The sequence below is a fragment of the Pseudonaja textilis genome, chromosome 13, assembly GCF_049901715.1.
Source record: "Pseudonaja textilis isolate UNSWEBS1 chromosome 13, rPseTex1.2, whole genome shotgun sequence".
Classification (NCBI taxonomy): domain Eukaryota; kingdom Metazoa; phylum Chordata; class Lepidosauria; order Squamata; family Elapidae; genus Pseudonaja; species Pseudonaja textilis.
The window spans coordinates 13,280,064-13,296,630 of NC_142002.1; the positions used below are offsets into that span (position 1 = coordinate 13,280,064).

Sequence of the window (16,567 nt, forward strand, 5' to 3'; positions counted from 1 at the left end):
TGGACTAAGTTTCTCCACATCTTCTGATATTGCACTACTTCTTTGAGATCTATGCTCTGGCTGGTTTCAGCTTTGATGGTATTGGAAGACCAGAACAGAAAATCAACTCCCCAGGAAGCTTAAAACTAATTTAATTGAGAAGGGCTACAATAACAGAATCTTGCAGGTCTCGTTGTGCTGTACCTCCTACCCCTTCTTATGCTCCGCTGAATCAAGAAAGTGTCTCCTTGAGCTTCCTTCAAATGTTATCTCATTGCACTGGATGTAAAAGAAATGCTTCAGCCCCCTTTGCTTAGGTTCTTGCATATTTTCATCAAGATCATCCTCCTCATCCTCCACCACAGCAAAGAATTAATTGCCTTCTCTGCTGAGTCCAAGACTGCATTTCAAAAATGGGTTGTGCTACAGCTAAAATCGGCTAAGACAAAAGTAAACAGAATTTAAATTAGATTAAATACAGCATAATCACTCCCACATGTACTTAATATTCACCTCCCCCCGCTGTTATATTAAAGTTATAATCCATGGACAACTGTTGAAGGAGCTCTCAGGAGGCTACACTCATTGCTTTGATTGTTTGGATTCAACCTTGGAGCCATTGAGTGTCAACCTCCAATTTAGGGGCCACACTTGGTTCAGAGAAACTTGGCAAACTCCTGTATGTCCCATGATCTTGCATGAGGAATAGTAGTTGATAAAAATGTCTCCCAGCAAACACACATGAGTTTTTTGGTCTTTCTGTCCCCTTTAAATGTTTTTTAGCTATTCTCCAAATTCAGGATATGTCATCCCACCCATGACTGTGCCTTTTGTATAGAAATAAAGCGTGGAATGAGGAAAGCGGGGTTAAATGGGATTAAACAGATTTACAACAGTTCATAGATAGAATAGATAGAATTCTTTATTGGCCAAGTGTGATTGGACACACAAGGAATTTGTCTTGGTGCAGAGGCTCTCAGTATACATAAAAGGAAAGAAAAGATACAAGAGTCATCGGGTACAACACTTAATAATAGTCATAAGCAATCAAATCACACTAGGAAACACTCATAAGGATACAAGCAACAAAGTTACAGTTATAGTCACAAGTGAGAGGAGGTGGGTGATAAGGAGTGGTGAGAAGATTAATAGTAATAGTAATGCAGACTTTGTAAATAGTTGGACAGTGTTGAGGGAATTATTTGTGATGGCGTTCGGGAAAAAACTGCCCGTGGTGACCCGTAGTCTCTCAAAATAACCCAAAACCCAAAACATATATTACAGTCCGATAAGGCCTTCAACTTAACTTCACTGTTTTATTAGGCACAGTTTAAAGTCACAAAAGTAAATAATGAGGCAAACAGAAAACCAAAACAAACTGCATTGATGAGAGTTCCGAAGCAAGCCAAGATAACTAATCATAAACTCCAGGAAAATAATTGAGGAGAGTCCATGGGAAGAATGCCAGCACAGATAAACCTCTTTCAAGGTGAACACTAAAATTGACTCCTGCAAATTCTAACTGTGCAGTTGCAAACTTACATACATTGCTCCCACCTGCAAGCCACGAGGAGGATCGTGGTAATCTCCTCTTGAGTAGACCTTGCTTTTCCCTGATCCTCTCCTCCCTGCATGACCTAGGATGGAGAGGGGATGGGCCTGGATCCTCCTCTGACTGCTCAGCTGGTCTCTGCCCTTCCCCAGCCTCCTCTACCATCTCTGGAGCCACACTCCCACTTCCTGTTGGCTGTTCCTCCTCTTCCTCAGAGTCAGTCTCCACCAGGGGCATGACACTGTCCTTGTGTCTAGTTGTTCTGGGGTGCAGTCCTCTATAGAGTCGTTTTGTGGGTGGGAGTTGAAACAGTTTATGTCCAGGATGTGAGGGGGTCTGTAAATATTTGCATTTAGTGACCGTTCAAAGTTACACTGTCAGTGATGTCACTAGACCAGCGGCAAGAAAGTTCGTAAAACGGGACAGAATTCACTTAACAACAGAAATTTTGTGTTCAATTGTGGTCGTAAGTTGAGGAATACCTGTACATCCCATAGGTTTAAAGCAGCCTTTCCCGGCTGGCTAGGAATTTTGGCAGTTCAAGTTTCTAGCACTCTTGGAGGACAGCAGGAGGCATCAGTTACTTTTTAGGAAGTCTTGATTGGTGGCCTTGAACTAGGGTTTTGTGTTCATGTGTGTTTTGCAGCCTAGTTTCAGGCCTTTCTGAAGTTTGAGAGATAGAATTTTGGGTTTCCAAACTCAGATGTAATTTTGTATTTATGTACGAATTTTGCTCGTAGGGTACATTAGATAACGGACTCCATTCCCCTTCCTCTCTGTATTGGTTTCGATCAGGAGACCTTGAGATTTTTAATACATACACATGTGTGTGCTTGCACTCCTCCCTTGGTGTGTACTGATTTAGAGTTTTCACTTTGGGGTTTGCTGTCTGACTTTCCCCAATGTCCTGTGTGGATGTGTTTGGAGTTTCATTGCCAGTCTGGTAAATTTATTTCGAGCCTGCCGGTAATGCAAGACCATTCTGATTTGAGATAAAGCAACCCCTGCTAATCAAACCCAGTTAGAAGCACCACATGTTACATATAAAGGCACGGTCGTGCCAGGTTTTCAAAGCATCTTGCTATGCATCAAAACCTTAAAAAAAAATCAAAGTAGGAATTAAATAATGGGCTGAGATGATCTCACAGCGCTGTTATTTTCAAAATGCATTTGAATTAGTGGTCTGCAGTTCTTCTGTACATCGAATGAGGGTGAAAACTTAAAAAAAACTTGCAGCAGGAGAGGCAGAATAAATCTAGCAAGAACAGCTTTACTATGTCACTTAAATTTATAGCTAATTACTTTATCTGTAGCTACCCTTTGCCAGGCAGAGTGCTGTACAACAGATAGAGCTAAATGATTTTTCCACTTTACTCACATGCAAGTTTCAATTCGTTTTGAACTTATAATAAGTGAATGAATGAATAAATAAATAAATAAGTTTCAACTTATTCTCCAAAGCACCAGAGGGCAGAACAGATAACAGATAATCAGAGTTGGAAGGGACCTTGTAGGTCATCTAGTCTAACCCCCCACCCAAGTGGGAGACCCTAGACCATTTCCGACAAATGGCAGCCCAATCTCTTCTTGAAAGCTTCCAGTGATGAAGCTCCCACAATTTCCGAAGGCAACTTCTGTTCCATGGGCTGATTGTTTTCACTGTCAGAAAGTTTCTCCTTGTTTCCAGGTTAAATCTCTCCTTGTTCAGCTTCCATCCATTATTCCTTGTCTGCCCTTCAGGTGCCTTGGAAAATAGCTTGCTCTCCCTCCTCTCTGTGGCAGCCAAGAAACAAGGGATGGAAACTAATCAAGGAGAGAAGCAACCTGGAATTAAGGAGAAACTTCCTAATAGGGAGGACAATTAACCAGAGGAACAGCTTTGCCTTCAGAAGTTGTGGGTGCTCAATCACTGGAGGTTTTTAAGAAGAGATTGGACAGCCACTTGTCTGGAATGGAATAGGGTCTCCTGCCAGAGCAGTGGGTTGGACTAGAAGACCTCCAAGGTCCCTCCCACCTCTATTACTATATTCCTTTGCATAAAACTTTGAAGGTTTATCCAGGAAGATTTTGAAAAGCAGAGAAGGGGAAAGGCAAGAATGTTTATTTAGAGAAGCAAACAGAGCATTCAGATACAGGCAGTCCTTGACTTACAGCCACAATTGAGCTCAAAATTTCTGTTGCTAAATAAGACAGTTGTTAAGGGAGTTTTGCCCCATTTTAAGACCTTTCTTAGCAATAGCACTTAGCAATAGCACTTAGACTTATGTACCGCTTTACAGTGCTTTTACACTCCTCTCTAAGCAGTTTGCAGAGTCAGCCTATTGCCCCCAACAATCTGAGTCCTCGTTTTAATGACCTCGGAAGGATGGAAGGCTGAATAAACCTTGAGCCTGGTGGGATTTGAACTGCCGAATTGCAGGCAGCTGGTTGCAGCAGAAATAGCTTGCAGTACTGCACTTTAAACACTGTGGCACAGAGGCTCCTCACTCACTTCTTGCCAGTGATTCTGTCATGCCCCTGATGGAATCTGATTCTGAGGGGGAGGTCGAACAGTTGACGGGGAGTGGGAGTGTGGCTCTGGTGGCTGTGAAGGAAACTGAGGAACGGCACAGTCCGACTGGGAATTCACCCAGGCCCATCCCCTCTTCATCCTAGGGCACACAGGGAGGAAAGGATAAGGGAGCAATGTGGGTTAGAGGGGAGAAAAAGGCCCTGATTCCCTTCATTAGCTGCAGCTGGGAAAACAGGATATAAAGGGTGTTTGTGCACAGCACCTTGCTGGAAGCAAAGCATGCATTATCTTTGTTTGTTACGTCTTATCTGGGTTCTGGCGTCCTCCCAACTGTGTGTGTTTCATTATCTTTTGGAAGTCTGCAATTCCTTATCCTGCCCTGTCTCGTTAATTGCTGCAGCTGTGGTTTGTGTTGGTTTTTATTTATAATTTAGATGTACTTTTGGTTCAGACTGAATTTCTTCCCTTTAAAAACTGTTCTTGGGAGTTTTTTTTCCAGCCGATGATAACTGGACATTGGGGGCCAAGTTGGAGGTATTAAAGGGACTTCATCTACTTTTGTGACTTTGTTGCTTTTGTGCCACGCCCCGGGTCATCACAGATTCATGATGGGTTTGTTTTTTTTCAAGTTTATGACTTGCAGCATCCCCACCGTCACTTGACCAAAATTCAGATGCTTGGCAACTGGCCATGTATTTATGACCATTGCAGTGTCCTGTGGGGTCATGTGATCCCCTTTTGTGACCTTCTGACCAGCAAAGTCAACAGGGAAGGTAGATTCACTTTACAAGCGTGCAACGAAGTCAACAATTGCAGTGATTCCCTGAACAACTGTGCCCACCCCGCAAAAAAAGATCTTAAACTCTTGCAAAATTCATTGAACAAACATCTCACTTAGCAACAGACATTTGGGTATGAATAGTGGTTGTAAAGTCAAGGACTACCTGTCCTTGCTCACAGTTTGGTGCAGGGAGATAAGATGACAAGTGAAGCCAAAGCCAACTTTTCCCCCTTACAACCTTTGCTTCTCTTCCTCTGCAGATGATGTACCTGGGCTCTGGCCTCTGCTGTGTGGGGGCCCTTGCTGGCTTATCTAGTCAGAGCACTTCACGGCTTGGCAACGCCCTTGGGATGATCGGTGTCGCTGCTGGCATTGCCGCTACATTGGGCAGTTTGAAACCTTCACCAGAAGTACTGGCCCAGATGTCCACAGCCATGGCCTTGGGAGGCACCATGGGTGAGCCTTTAAACAAGTGGTTTTGAAACCCTGTCCTGGGAAAATCTGGTATCCCTAGAATCCTGGTCATGCATCTTCAAAGAGAAGATAACCCTAGTGACTAAGATGCTCCCAAACACATGTATGCAATCTTTCCAACAGAATACAAATTCAGAGAAAGGTGTTTTCTAGGATGATTTCTGATTTAGTTGTCACTGGAGAAGCCCAAGTAATATCTCACCTCTGAACTCAATGCAGGTGTCAGCGTTCCAGCAACCCTCCATTCCAACCAATAACTCCGAGACTGACATCTCTCAAAAGTTCCTTTTATTTGGATAGTAACTGGTACATCTGTGGAATCCTGAATCTGAAAGTTTTGGGCTTCCTTGCAAAAGTAAAAAGTACAAATCCACCCCCTATACCCAGCACCATATCCCGTAGTCCAATCACCATCCATCCCAAAGTAAGACTTTATTTTCATTATGCGCAACACTACATGACCTTGAACCAGCAAAAGAATTTTATTTTGTCTAACTAGATATACTCAAATGAATTCCCCCCTCCCACTTTCCCAGGCTCGATTGTGGCTGCGTGGGAGCATCGGATCTCAATGTGGCTTCCAAAGCTGACAGCAGGTAGATCATAGATGGATCACCTTGTCAAGCAGGAACTCACTTTAGGCAAAGGAACCACATTATTGATGCTACCTGGGAGAAGCATAGCTATCACAAAGACCAACTGGTATCAATTCCCCTCACTGCAGTAGCACAATTAATTATCTGAATATGAAATGAATTGGAACCTGATTGCAGTGGAATCTCCAGCTAGACTGGAGGGAGGCGTTAAGGGGGAGACAGGTTTAGAGTCTTTGCACTGCAGGAAGCAGCACAGGCTTGACTTCCTCCAGAATCTTCAAAGCCCTATCTGAAGGGAATGCAGTCAGTCTGGCAAAATGCTTGTAACATAGATGACCAGCGATAAAATTTTTGCTTTGGTCTATTCACAAGTGTTTCTGGTTGCTTGCACCTGACACTGATATTTGCAAAAGAGAGTCCTAATAGACATCTGCTGAAATATGAGCCAGCGGTGTGTTCGGCTGCCAAAAATGCCAATGCGGTCCTAGGCTGCATTAACAAAGGGATAGAATCAAGATCATGTGAAGTGTTAGTATTGCTTTATACTGCCTTGTTAAATCACACTTGGAATATTGCATCTAGTTTTGTTCCCTATGGAATAAAAAAAATGTTAAGATGCTGGAAAGAGTGCAGAAAAGGGCAAGAAAGATGATTAGGAGGCTGGAGGCTAAAACATTTATTTATTTATTTATTTGTCAAGTGATTATAAGATAACAGGTATAAGTATAAACATAGTTATGAATACATGAAATGGATACATATAAGAAAAATAAAAAGAAACAATAGAACAGGGACGGTAGTCATGTTAGTGCGCTTATGCACGTCCCCTACAGACCTCTTAGGAAAGGGGTGAGGTCAATAGTAGACAGTCTAAGGTTAAAGTTTTTGAGGTTTGGGGAAGAAACCACAGAGTCAGGTTGAGTATTCCAGACATTGACCACTCTGTTGCTGAAGTCGTATTTCCTGCAATCAAGTTTGGTGCGGTTAACCTTGAGTTTGTATCTATTGTGTGCTCTTGTGTTGTTATGGTTGAAGCTGAAGTATTCATTGACTGGAACGACATTACAATGTATGATTTTATATACTATACTTAGATCAGACCGAAGGCGGCGTAGTTCTAGCTTTTTTAAGGTCTAGAATTTCACCTCTGGTGGCATAAGGTATGGTGCAACGAGTAGAGGAGTGGAGAACATAGGAAGACCAGTTGAAGGAATTGAGGTATGTCTAATCCAGTGAAAAGAAGGACTAGGGGTGACATGATAGCAGTGTTCCAATATCTCAGGGGCTGCCCCAAGGAAGAGGGGGTCACCCTACTCTTCAAAGCACCTGAAGGCAGAACAAGAAGCAATGGATGGAAACTAATCAAGGAGAGAACCAATCTAGAATTAAGGAGAATTTTCCTGACAGTCAGAACAATTAACCAGTGGAATACCTTGACTTCAGAAGTTGTGAGAGCTCCATCACTGGAGCTTTTAAAGAATACTATTTATACCATTTATCTGAAATGGTATCGACTAGAGCAGGGGTCTCCAACCTTGGCCACTTGAAGCCTGGAGGACTTCAACTCCCAGAATTCCCCAGCCAGCAAAGTCCTCCAGGCTTCAAGTGGCCAAGGTTGGAGACCCCTGGACTAGAGTGTCTTGTTTAAGCAGAAGGACACCCAGGGTCCCTTGCAATGCTTTTATTCTTTTCTTTTAAGGAATACTGGGTGACCCTTGGATTCCTTTACAAGATTGCTCATGGGGTTTATAAGATGATCTTGATGCCCTGGCATCTAGTGCTGCATTTGGGGGTCATAAGTTACGTTTAATTCCAAGAGGTGGAGCTCTTGAGTAAGAATGAAGCACTGCAGTGTACATAGTAAATGTAGGAAACATTTCATCTGGAACCAACTGTGCCAGCTCACTGCTACCATGCAAAGTGGTTTTCACGTCCGTAATGTTTATTCACAAATGTCATGTTGCTTCCTTCTTTTCAATTTCTCTCGGTGCCCTCATTTACGCCAGCAGGGTTTGCAAATTAACATGAAACAGGGAGGGTGCAGGGCGAAGAGGGATCTGCTCTGCTCACAGAATCCAAACTCTTGTAAACATGCTCTGAAACGGATTTGTGTGAAATCTTATTTTAGTCCCCCACTGGCATCAACAAGTGGAAAATCAGGTTTTCCAGCTTGCTTGCTTGCTTATTTATTTCTAAAAACAATCTACCACCTTGCATTTAAAAAAACAAAAGCAGTTCGCAGTTTTTAAAGCGTTGGGCAATCGGATGCAACGTAAAAGCGTAAAAGCGAGGAGGCTCATGATTTATTTAAATGTCTTGGGAAATCTGAATAAAGCTGGCTTAAAGATTAGCCCGCTGGGCAAGCTGTCTAAAATGGGGAAGAGCACCTCTGTCCAAGTGTGTGAAACATGTGATAACAACATGAAGATTTGTGTGCGGTTTTCTTCTTTGTTGTGCTTTCTGTATATATGGATAATTCTTCCACATGAAATAGATCTCTGGGTCAGTATTGCATTTCCTCCTCAATCAACTCAGCAAAATTAACTGGTTCTGTTGTAGTTGAGCAATGAGAGGCTAGACCAGGGCTTGGTGCAACAAGACTTTATTGGAACAATAAAGGACTGAACGTGTTAGCCCTGCCTGGAGCAGGCTCCCAGCGATCAGCGGCTGGTCGACCCTGCAGCTGGCTTTTATAGCCAGCTGTCGAGGGAGGCCAGCCAATGAGGGGCAGCAAACGCCCCGCAGCATGAACGGACCTGGGTGGGGACTTTGGCAAGTTCCAGGGACATAACACCCCTTCCCCCAGATGCGAACACGCATAGTCACTTAAATAAGCGGGCGGTCTGTGCTGTCGCCGAGCGTCGTAACTCCAGTGAGTTACCAAGTGTCTCAGAGTCCGAGGAACCCGGTAGGGTTGGCGATGGGGTGCAGCCTCGTCTGGGGTATGCACTGGCACCGGTGTGGCATTTCTGGAAGGCGATGTTGTGGTCCCGTCTACTGGTGCCGGTGGCGGACCCATCGGGCAGTCCCGGTCTACTGCCAACTCTCCTGGTCCGGGTGGAGGTGGTACAGTGGCCCTGGCATGGTCTTCGATGGGAGCTTGGTGTGGCACCTGGGGTCGACCTGAGCCCACGATCCGACACTGGCGAAGGTACCCTGTCGCTTCCTTAGCTGATCCAGGTGTCTTCTCCAGATGCGGCCGTCTTCCAGCTGGACTCGTGCACGACCGGGGGCTGGTGATGGCTACTATCACTCCTGAATCCACAACGGGTCTCCTGCATAGTTCCTCAAAATACATGTTCCTGCAAGACAAAATCTCTGACCCCGTCATTGAAGCGAGGGGGTGTCAGGACAATAGTGAGGGTGGAGCCTATCCAACACAGTTCTTAGGCGCCTACCCATTAGAAGTTCTGCAGGGGATTTGTTGGTGACCATGCAAGGGGTCGAGTGTTGGCTCAGCAAGAAACGGAGAGCCTGTGATGCCAATCTTCTTTGCTGAATCTGGCTAGTGCTTCTTTTGTGGATCTAACGGCTCGCTCTGCCAATCCGTTGCTGGCAGGATGGAAGGGAGCCGTGAAGATATGTCGGATGCCAAGATTTGTGGCAAAACGGCTAAATTCTGTTGAGGCGAACTGGGGGCCGTTATCTGAAACAATGGTGTCTGGTAACCCGTGTGTTTACGAATAGGCGAGTTAGAGCCTTGGTAACTGCTAGCGTGGTGGTTGTGGATAGTTGGGCCACATCGATCCATTTTGAGTATGAATCTCGACCACCAAGAAGGTCTTGCCGTGTATTGGACCCGCTAAGTCAATGTGTAGCCTTGACCAAGGTGCGTTAGCGCTCTCCACTTTGTGGGGTGGTGACTGGAGGGGATGGTCTGGATTCCTGGCAGGGTTGGCATGAGCTTACCCACTTGACGATGTCGTCGTCCAGGCCAGGCCACCAGACGTAGCTTCATGCCAACGCCTTCATCCGGACGATGCCCGGGTGACCCTTGTGTAGTGCCTCTAAGACTGGAGTGCGAAGTGAGGCCGGAATAACCACCCAGGTGCCCCACAGCAGGGAGCCCTGTATGCTAGACAGCTCCTGTTGACGGGTCTTAAAAGGTGTGAATTCGGCTGAAAGGTTTGAGCCCGGCCACACCCTCCTCACCCAGTCCAGTACCTGGGCGATGGTTTTGTCCGTCTTGATTTGGTGGCGATGTCGAGAGCGGTGACAGGGAGGTCGAGCTCGGTGACATCGAAGATGGCGTGACCGGGCCGGGTCTTCTGCTGGAGCTGGCAGGGGGCAGCGGCTGAGGGTGTCTGCGTGACTTAACGTTTTTCCTGGGCGGTGGATGAGCTTGTACGAATAGGCCGCCAGGAACAAGGTCCACCTCGTCATTCTGGGGGACAACACTTGGGGAGTCTGCTTGTCCCCGGAAAGAAGACCCAGGAGAGGCTTGTGGTCCATGATTAGCTCAAAGTTGTGGCCAAACAGGAATTCATGAAATTTCTTAATCATGCGCCACTGCGGCTAAAGCCTCTTTGTCGATCTGACTATAGTTACGCTCTGTTGCTGAGAGCGTTCTGGAAAAGAAGGCAATCGGTGCCTCAGAGCCGTTGGGTAGTCTATGGCTTAATACGGCGCCAATCCCAAAAGGGGAAGCATCCGCGGCTAGTACCAGTGGAAGGTGTGGGTCAAATTGAATAAGGACCGCGTCAGATGTGAGCAGTGTTTTGACTGCGCGGTGCGGTGTCTTCCTTGTGTCCCCAGTGCCAAGGTGCTTTTTTATCTAAGAGCCTGTGTAGAGGCTCTGCTACTGATGCTTTGTGAGGTAGAAATGATGCATAAAAGTTCAATAATCCCAAAAAGGCTTGTAGCTCGGCTTTAGTGGTTGGCGTGGGTGCCTCATTAATTGCCTTGACCTTGACTCTAGGGGTGGATGCCTGAGGCGTCAATCTTATAGCCCAGAAAGTCCACCTGTCTAGTGGCAATGGCACATTTTTCCTTTTTTAATTTGAGGCCATGCTGTCTGAACCTGTCTAACACTGCTCTGACTCTCTGGAAGAGTTGGGGTCTGTCCCTGGCAGAGACCAATATGTCGTCGAAGTATGGTACTACGCCAGGGAGGCCCTGTAGTATACGCTCCATGAGGATTGGAAAATGCCCGGGCAACACTTACGCCAAACTGGAGACGCTTGCACCGGAAGGCACCCTGTGGGTCACAATGGTCTGCAGTTCGGCCGCTTGGTTGTCAACGGGAACTGCTGATACGCTTGTGACATGTCCAATTTGGCAAAAATGTTGCCAGGCTCAAAGGTATGCAGTAAATGTTGAATGACTGGGACAGGGTACGCGCTAACTTGTAGAAAGCGGTTGATTGTTGTTTTGTAATCAGAACAAATTCTCAGACTGCCATCCTTTTTGAGGGTGTGACAATTGGCGTCTCCCATTTGGCGAAGTCTGTCAGCTCGATGACCCCTTGCTTTAATAATTTATCGAGCTCTGCGTCCAGTTTAGGCCGAATGGTGAATGTTACTTCACGCGTTTCAGCCGGACTGGAACCGCTTGGGGGTCAACTGCAAATGAGATGGGGGTACCATTATAACACCCCAACTCATTGCTGAATACGCCTGAGTAGTCAGTGAATAAGGAGTCAGTGTCAGAAGCTGAGACAGCATGGACTCCTGTTAACCCTAGGCCGAGGTAGGGGAACCAATCAAGCCCCAGAAGACTGGGGAGGTTGCCGTTAACTACCACTAGAGGCAGGTGGCCTTTAAAAGCTTTAACCAGGAACTTGCCTTTGCCGAGCACTGGAATGTCTTTTCCCTGGTAATCCCTCAAGGAGATCTGGCACTTCTGGAGCTGGTTTCTGGATAGTCTGGGCTGGATTTTCTTGAGGGTGCTCCAAGAGATGATTGAGAGCGCTGACCCCGTGTCAACCTCCATACGACAAGGTTTACCTTCTAACAGAATGGAAAGTGTTATTTTACTAATAGAGTGACAGGTGTGGTTAGCATGGTAGCAAGTGTGACAATTGAGTACTTGCCTTTGAGGCCCAGCATGGGAAAAGGAAGGAACCTTTTGTGCTGAGTTGTGCGCGGCCTGGCAGACTCTAGCGATGTGGCCTTTTTGTGGCACTGGTTACAGATGGCACCCTTGAATTTGCACGTAGCTCGAGTGAGGTCCGCCACAGGATAGGCATAGGATGATGTGCTTGGGTGCACTGTTGGTTTCTAGCCTGGTTCCTGCCTGCGGTTGTTTGGCGTGGGTGAGGCGGTGGATGTCTGTTTGCTCGTTAGGGTCGTCTTCGTTGACTACCTCTTCTGAATGAACGGTGGCACAGCTTTGTCTGGGAACGGGGCCTTGAATTTCAGTGGCGGACTGGGTTGCCAGCTCTGCTGCCAAGGCTTCCTCGACGGCCTGGGATAAGTTGAGGTCCTTCCTGGCGAGTAGTCGTCTCTGGAGGTGAAGGTCTTTGACCCCGCAGATGAGCTGGTCGAGGAGCATGTCATCAAGATAGTTCCCGAACCCGCAGTGGAGGGCTGCAGTCCTCAAGGCGGCCATATATTGATTGACGGTTTCCTTTTCTGCTTGCTTCCTCATCCGGAAGGTGAAGCGCCTCGCGATTTGTGAGGGCCTGGGGAGTAATGGTTGGTGAGAATTTCTAACAATTCTGCCCAGGGGATATTCTTTAACTCACGTGGAGCGACGAGTGCTGTGGCAGTATCAAAAACGATGGCCCCGCAATAGCTGAGGAAGAATGACTTTTTCTGTGCTCCCCAGCATCAGCCAGACCGATAGCGCCGATGTAGTGGTTAAAACGATTCTTGTATGATTCCCATTTTTTCTTCTTCCGGTTTGAACGGTGGGAAGGCTGGGTTGGAGTTCATGATGAGGACTCCTGCGTGATATGCTGTTGAAAAATCTCTCTGGGACACAAATGGCACTTGGGCTCTAGTCAGGCTAGTGACTTCAGCTCTGGAGAGGCTTCATAGACCTCTCTGCTCTCTCTCTGGGCTACAATTGGTTAAGCTGCAACGACTGTTGACAGCGTTTTGAAATTCGCGCTCCTGGAGAGCGTAGGCGGTGCTGGCTTGCCGCCTCTGATAGCGCTTTGGAGTTTGCGCCCGTGTGAGTGTCAGTAGCTCGGAATAACAGCACCGCGCTGTATCCCGGCTAGAAATCCAAACGACAGCCGTTTGAATTTCGCGCTCTTTTTGTGCTGAGCGGCTGCGGCTCGCAGCGCTTCACTTTCCTCTGTAGCTTGCTAACAAGCGGCCACAGACACTATTACTTTCGCTCTTGCTGACCGAGCTCTCCGGCGCGCGGCTGCGCTCAGCGGTTTTTTAGTGATTTCAGCTGTTGCGAATTGCCTCTGGTAGCCATCCCATCCTCGTCGCCAGTGTTGTAGTTGAGCAATGAGAGGCTAGACCAGGGCTTGGTGCAACAAGACTTTATTGGAACAATAAAGGACTGAACGTATTAGCCCTGCCTGGAGCAGGCTCCCAGCGATCAGCGGCTGGCCGGACCCTGCAGCTGGCTTTTATAGCCGGCTGTCGAGGGAGGCCAGCCAATGAGGGGCAGCAAACGCCCCCGCAGCATGAACGGACCTGGGTGGGGACTTTGGCAAGTTCCAGGGACATAACAGGTTCCTTTTAAAGTCATCTGAGAAATGAAATTATGTGGAAAAGTAGACAGGAAGTTTGAAGTCACAGAACGGTGGATATGTTCATAAAGAAGAAGCTGAGTCAGAATTGCCTAGCTACACTTCCAAGCCATGCATGATTTTTCTTTTAAAAAAAATGTTTGGGTCAAAGAAAAATTTGACCTGCATTTGTTAGCATTATAATGGCTGCCATGAAAATGAGCTTAGTAGGTCCAAAGGTGCGTGAGGAATTATGCAGTGAAAATATTTCTCTTTCAGTTGAACAAAACAAATAGATCAAGTGAATGGAACATCAGTCTTTGCAGGATTGGGTCACCAGATCACCTCTGGCATGGCTCACAGTTCCAAGCAGTCAAATGAACTCTGTGCCAAAATTTGAATCAGCCCCCCAAACAGCAATAGCACTTAGACTTATATACCACTTTGCAGTGCTTTTCAGCCTTCTCTAAGCAGTTTTACAGAGTCAGCCTCTTGCCCCCAACAATCTGGGTCCTAATTTTACCGACCTCAGAAGGATGGAAGGCTGAGACAACCTTGAGCAGGTGAGAATTGAACGCTGACAGTTGAATTGAACCTGCAATACTGCATTCTAACCACTGCGCCACCACAGCTCAAAAACCAAGAAAGACATGTAGAGTTAATTGCGAACAGTTTCTTTTACTGCTCCTCACCTATAGACAGAAATTTTGCCAAACTAAAGCAATTACGTGCATCATTATCAAAGATAGACTCTGAGAATTGCTAAGGAGGAATCCTCTTCTTCCCAACCAAATTATCTAAACTTCAGGGTGTCTTGCTCCTCTAGAATGCAGCCCCTCCCTCTTGGGAATCCAGACTACAATCCACCACAGGTTTATAAATCTAGAAGGAGGACTTTCACACCAATTGTGGAAGATACATAACAGGAGAAAGTGGGCATTATTATTTATGTCAATGGCTTTTACTCTGTGTACTTTTAGAGAATGGTTTCTGTAGAAGCCTAGTGGATGAGGAACTCTTAACGTGTTGCAGACCATAATAGTAACTAGGACAAAAGCTAGGGATCTGCCTTCCACCACCCCACCAACCTTTTTCCTTGTTTTCAATCTTTGCACGAAAATAAGGGACTCCTATTTTCTACTTGAACTCTGTAATGCTAGAGAATTTAATCATGAACCTTGAAGGAGCCCTAAAATGAGACCAGAATATACAAGTCCTGTCTTTTTTTTTTCTTAACTTCAAAAGGGAGAGAACTTAAGGTCCGTATTTTACTCTCTTTTGATACAGGCTCAAGAGAATGATGAAGCATAAAAATCAATGTGTTTTCACCTTGGATCTCAACTGCTTTCTTTTGCAGGTCTCACAATTGCAAAACGTATCGAGATCTCTGACCTCCCACAACTGGTTGCTGCCTTTCACAGCCTGGTTGGTTTGGCAGCCGTTTTGACCTGCATTGCTGAGTACATGATAGAATATCCCCACCTTGATTTACATCCATCCGCCAGCGTTCTCAAAACCGTGGCCTACCTGGGCACTTACATTGGAGGTATAACCTTCAGTGGCTCTTTGGTAGCCTATGGAAAACTGCAAGGTATGTCCTTTCATGGTCAGGATACATTAATTTTTTTTTTTATCATGTCTGCAGAACTCAGTCTAATGACACCAATGGCTTTTTAAGAGATAGGAATTCTATTCATACTGAATTTCCATAAAAGTTGGTGCCAGACTTTTAAAAAATAACACCCACAAACTTCTTGAAACAACTTTGACTTGATCTCAAGATCTGATGAATAGTAGACTCTGTATCACAGTATTAGCCAATATATTATATGGCTCATACAGACCAGAGGACCTTTTATGGTATAGTCCACTCGACCTCAGCCAGTCTCAAAAGATGCCTTTCCAAAAGGTGACTGGACTTTCTAGGTTTTTTCCCTTGAAAAAACTTCTCATCCAAGAAGCTTCTTTAATATTTGAAAAGCAAAACCTTTTTGAGGAAAAAAAAAAAAACCCAAGAAAGTCCAGTTAACTTTTGGAAAAGCACTTTTGGGACAACCATGACCTGGATGATTGAGAATCTCCATGGACATTCACTACGTACAAGTTGGATTGACAAAATCAGAAATGAGGAGGTGATAAGCTACCTGGGAAAGCCAAGGGACATCATCAAAACCATGAAAAATCGAAAGTTAGAGTATTTTGGACATGGGATGCGACACCCAGAAAAACACAGCATACTTTATTATTCATTCATTCATTCATTCATTCATTCATTCATTCATTCATTTATTTATTTATTTATTTATTTTGTCAAACATTTGCAATATAATAGAAATAGGAATAAACATAAGTATAAATAAATTGGGGACAACAGGACAGAGATGGTAGGCACGATTGTGCGATTATGTACGTCCTTCACAGACCTCTTAGGAATGAGGTGAGGTCAATAGAGGTTAGTTTGAAGGTAAAGGAATGGGGGTTTGAGCAGGTGACTACAGAATCAGGTAGTGAGTTCCAGACATTGATCACTCTCTTGCTGAAATCGTACTTTCTACAATCAAGTACTTAATTAAATAATTAAGTGCTTCATTTAATCCTCCAAGGAAAGATTGATGGCAAATGAAGGTCCAGGCAAAAGAAGAACCCCAATGACTTCAAAATCTAAGGAACTGGTTTGGACAAAACTCAGCAGCACTTTTTCATGTGGCTGTTGATAAAAATAGGATCGCCAACATGATTGCCAATGTCCGGTGATGGATATGGCACAAGATGAAGAAGAATAGACATTCACCCTCGGCAATATTAAGATGTGTGAACTTCAACTCCCAGAATTCCCTAGCCAATTGAGGTCCATACATCTTAAAGCTGCTGAGGTTGAAAAAGACTGCTATGGTGGATCCAGTGTTAATAATGTTAGTTTGGATTATCGTTAGTTTGAAGACCTCCTAGCCAGTTTTAGTCCAGCCCGTCCCCATGACACCACAATGGGTCTCTTCCTGCCCAAGTCAATTCTTAATTTCTGTCCGTTGGGCAAGTGAGAGGA

General features: G+C 45.4%; 1 protein-coding gene across 1 annotated transcript in view; it reads left to right on the forward strand.

Annotated features, from left to right (window-relative positions):
* Positions 1-16,567, forward strand: part of LOC113442343 (NAD(P) transhydrogenase, mitochondrial-like) — a 59,274-nt gene that overhangs the window by 33,265 nt on the left and 9,442 nt on the right. Inside the window, exons 14-15 of the mRNA XM_026709873.2 lie at positions 5,085-5,280; positions 14,882-15,115. Coding sequence (XP_026565658.1) covers positions 5,085-5,280; positions 14,882-15,115 — 430 coding nt within the window. The remainder of the gene's footprint in view (positions 1-5,084; positions 5,281-14,881; positions 15,116-16,567) is intronic.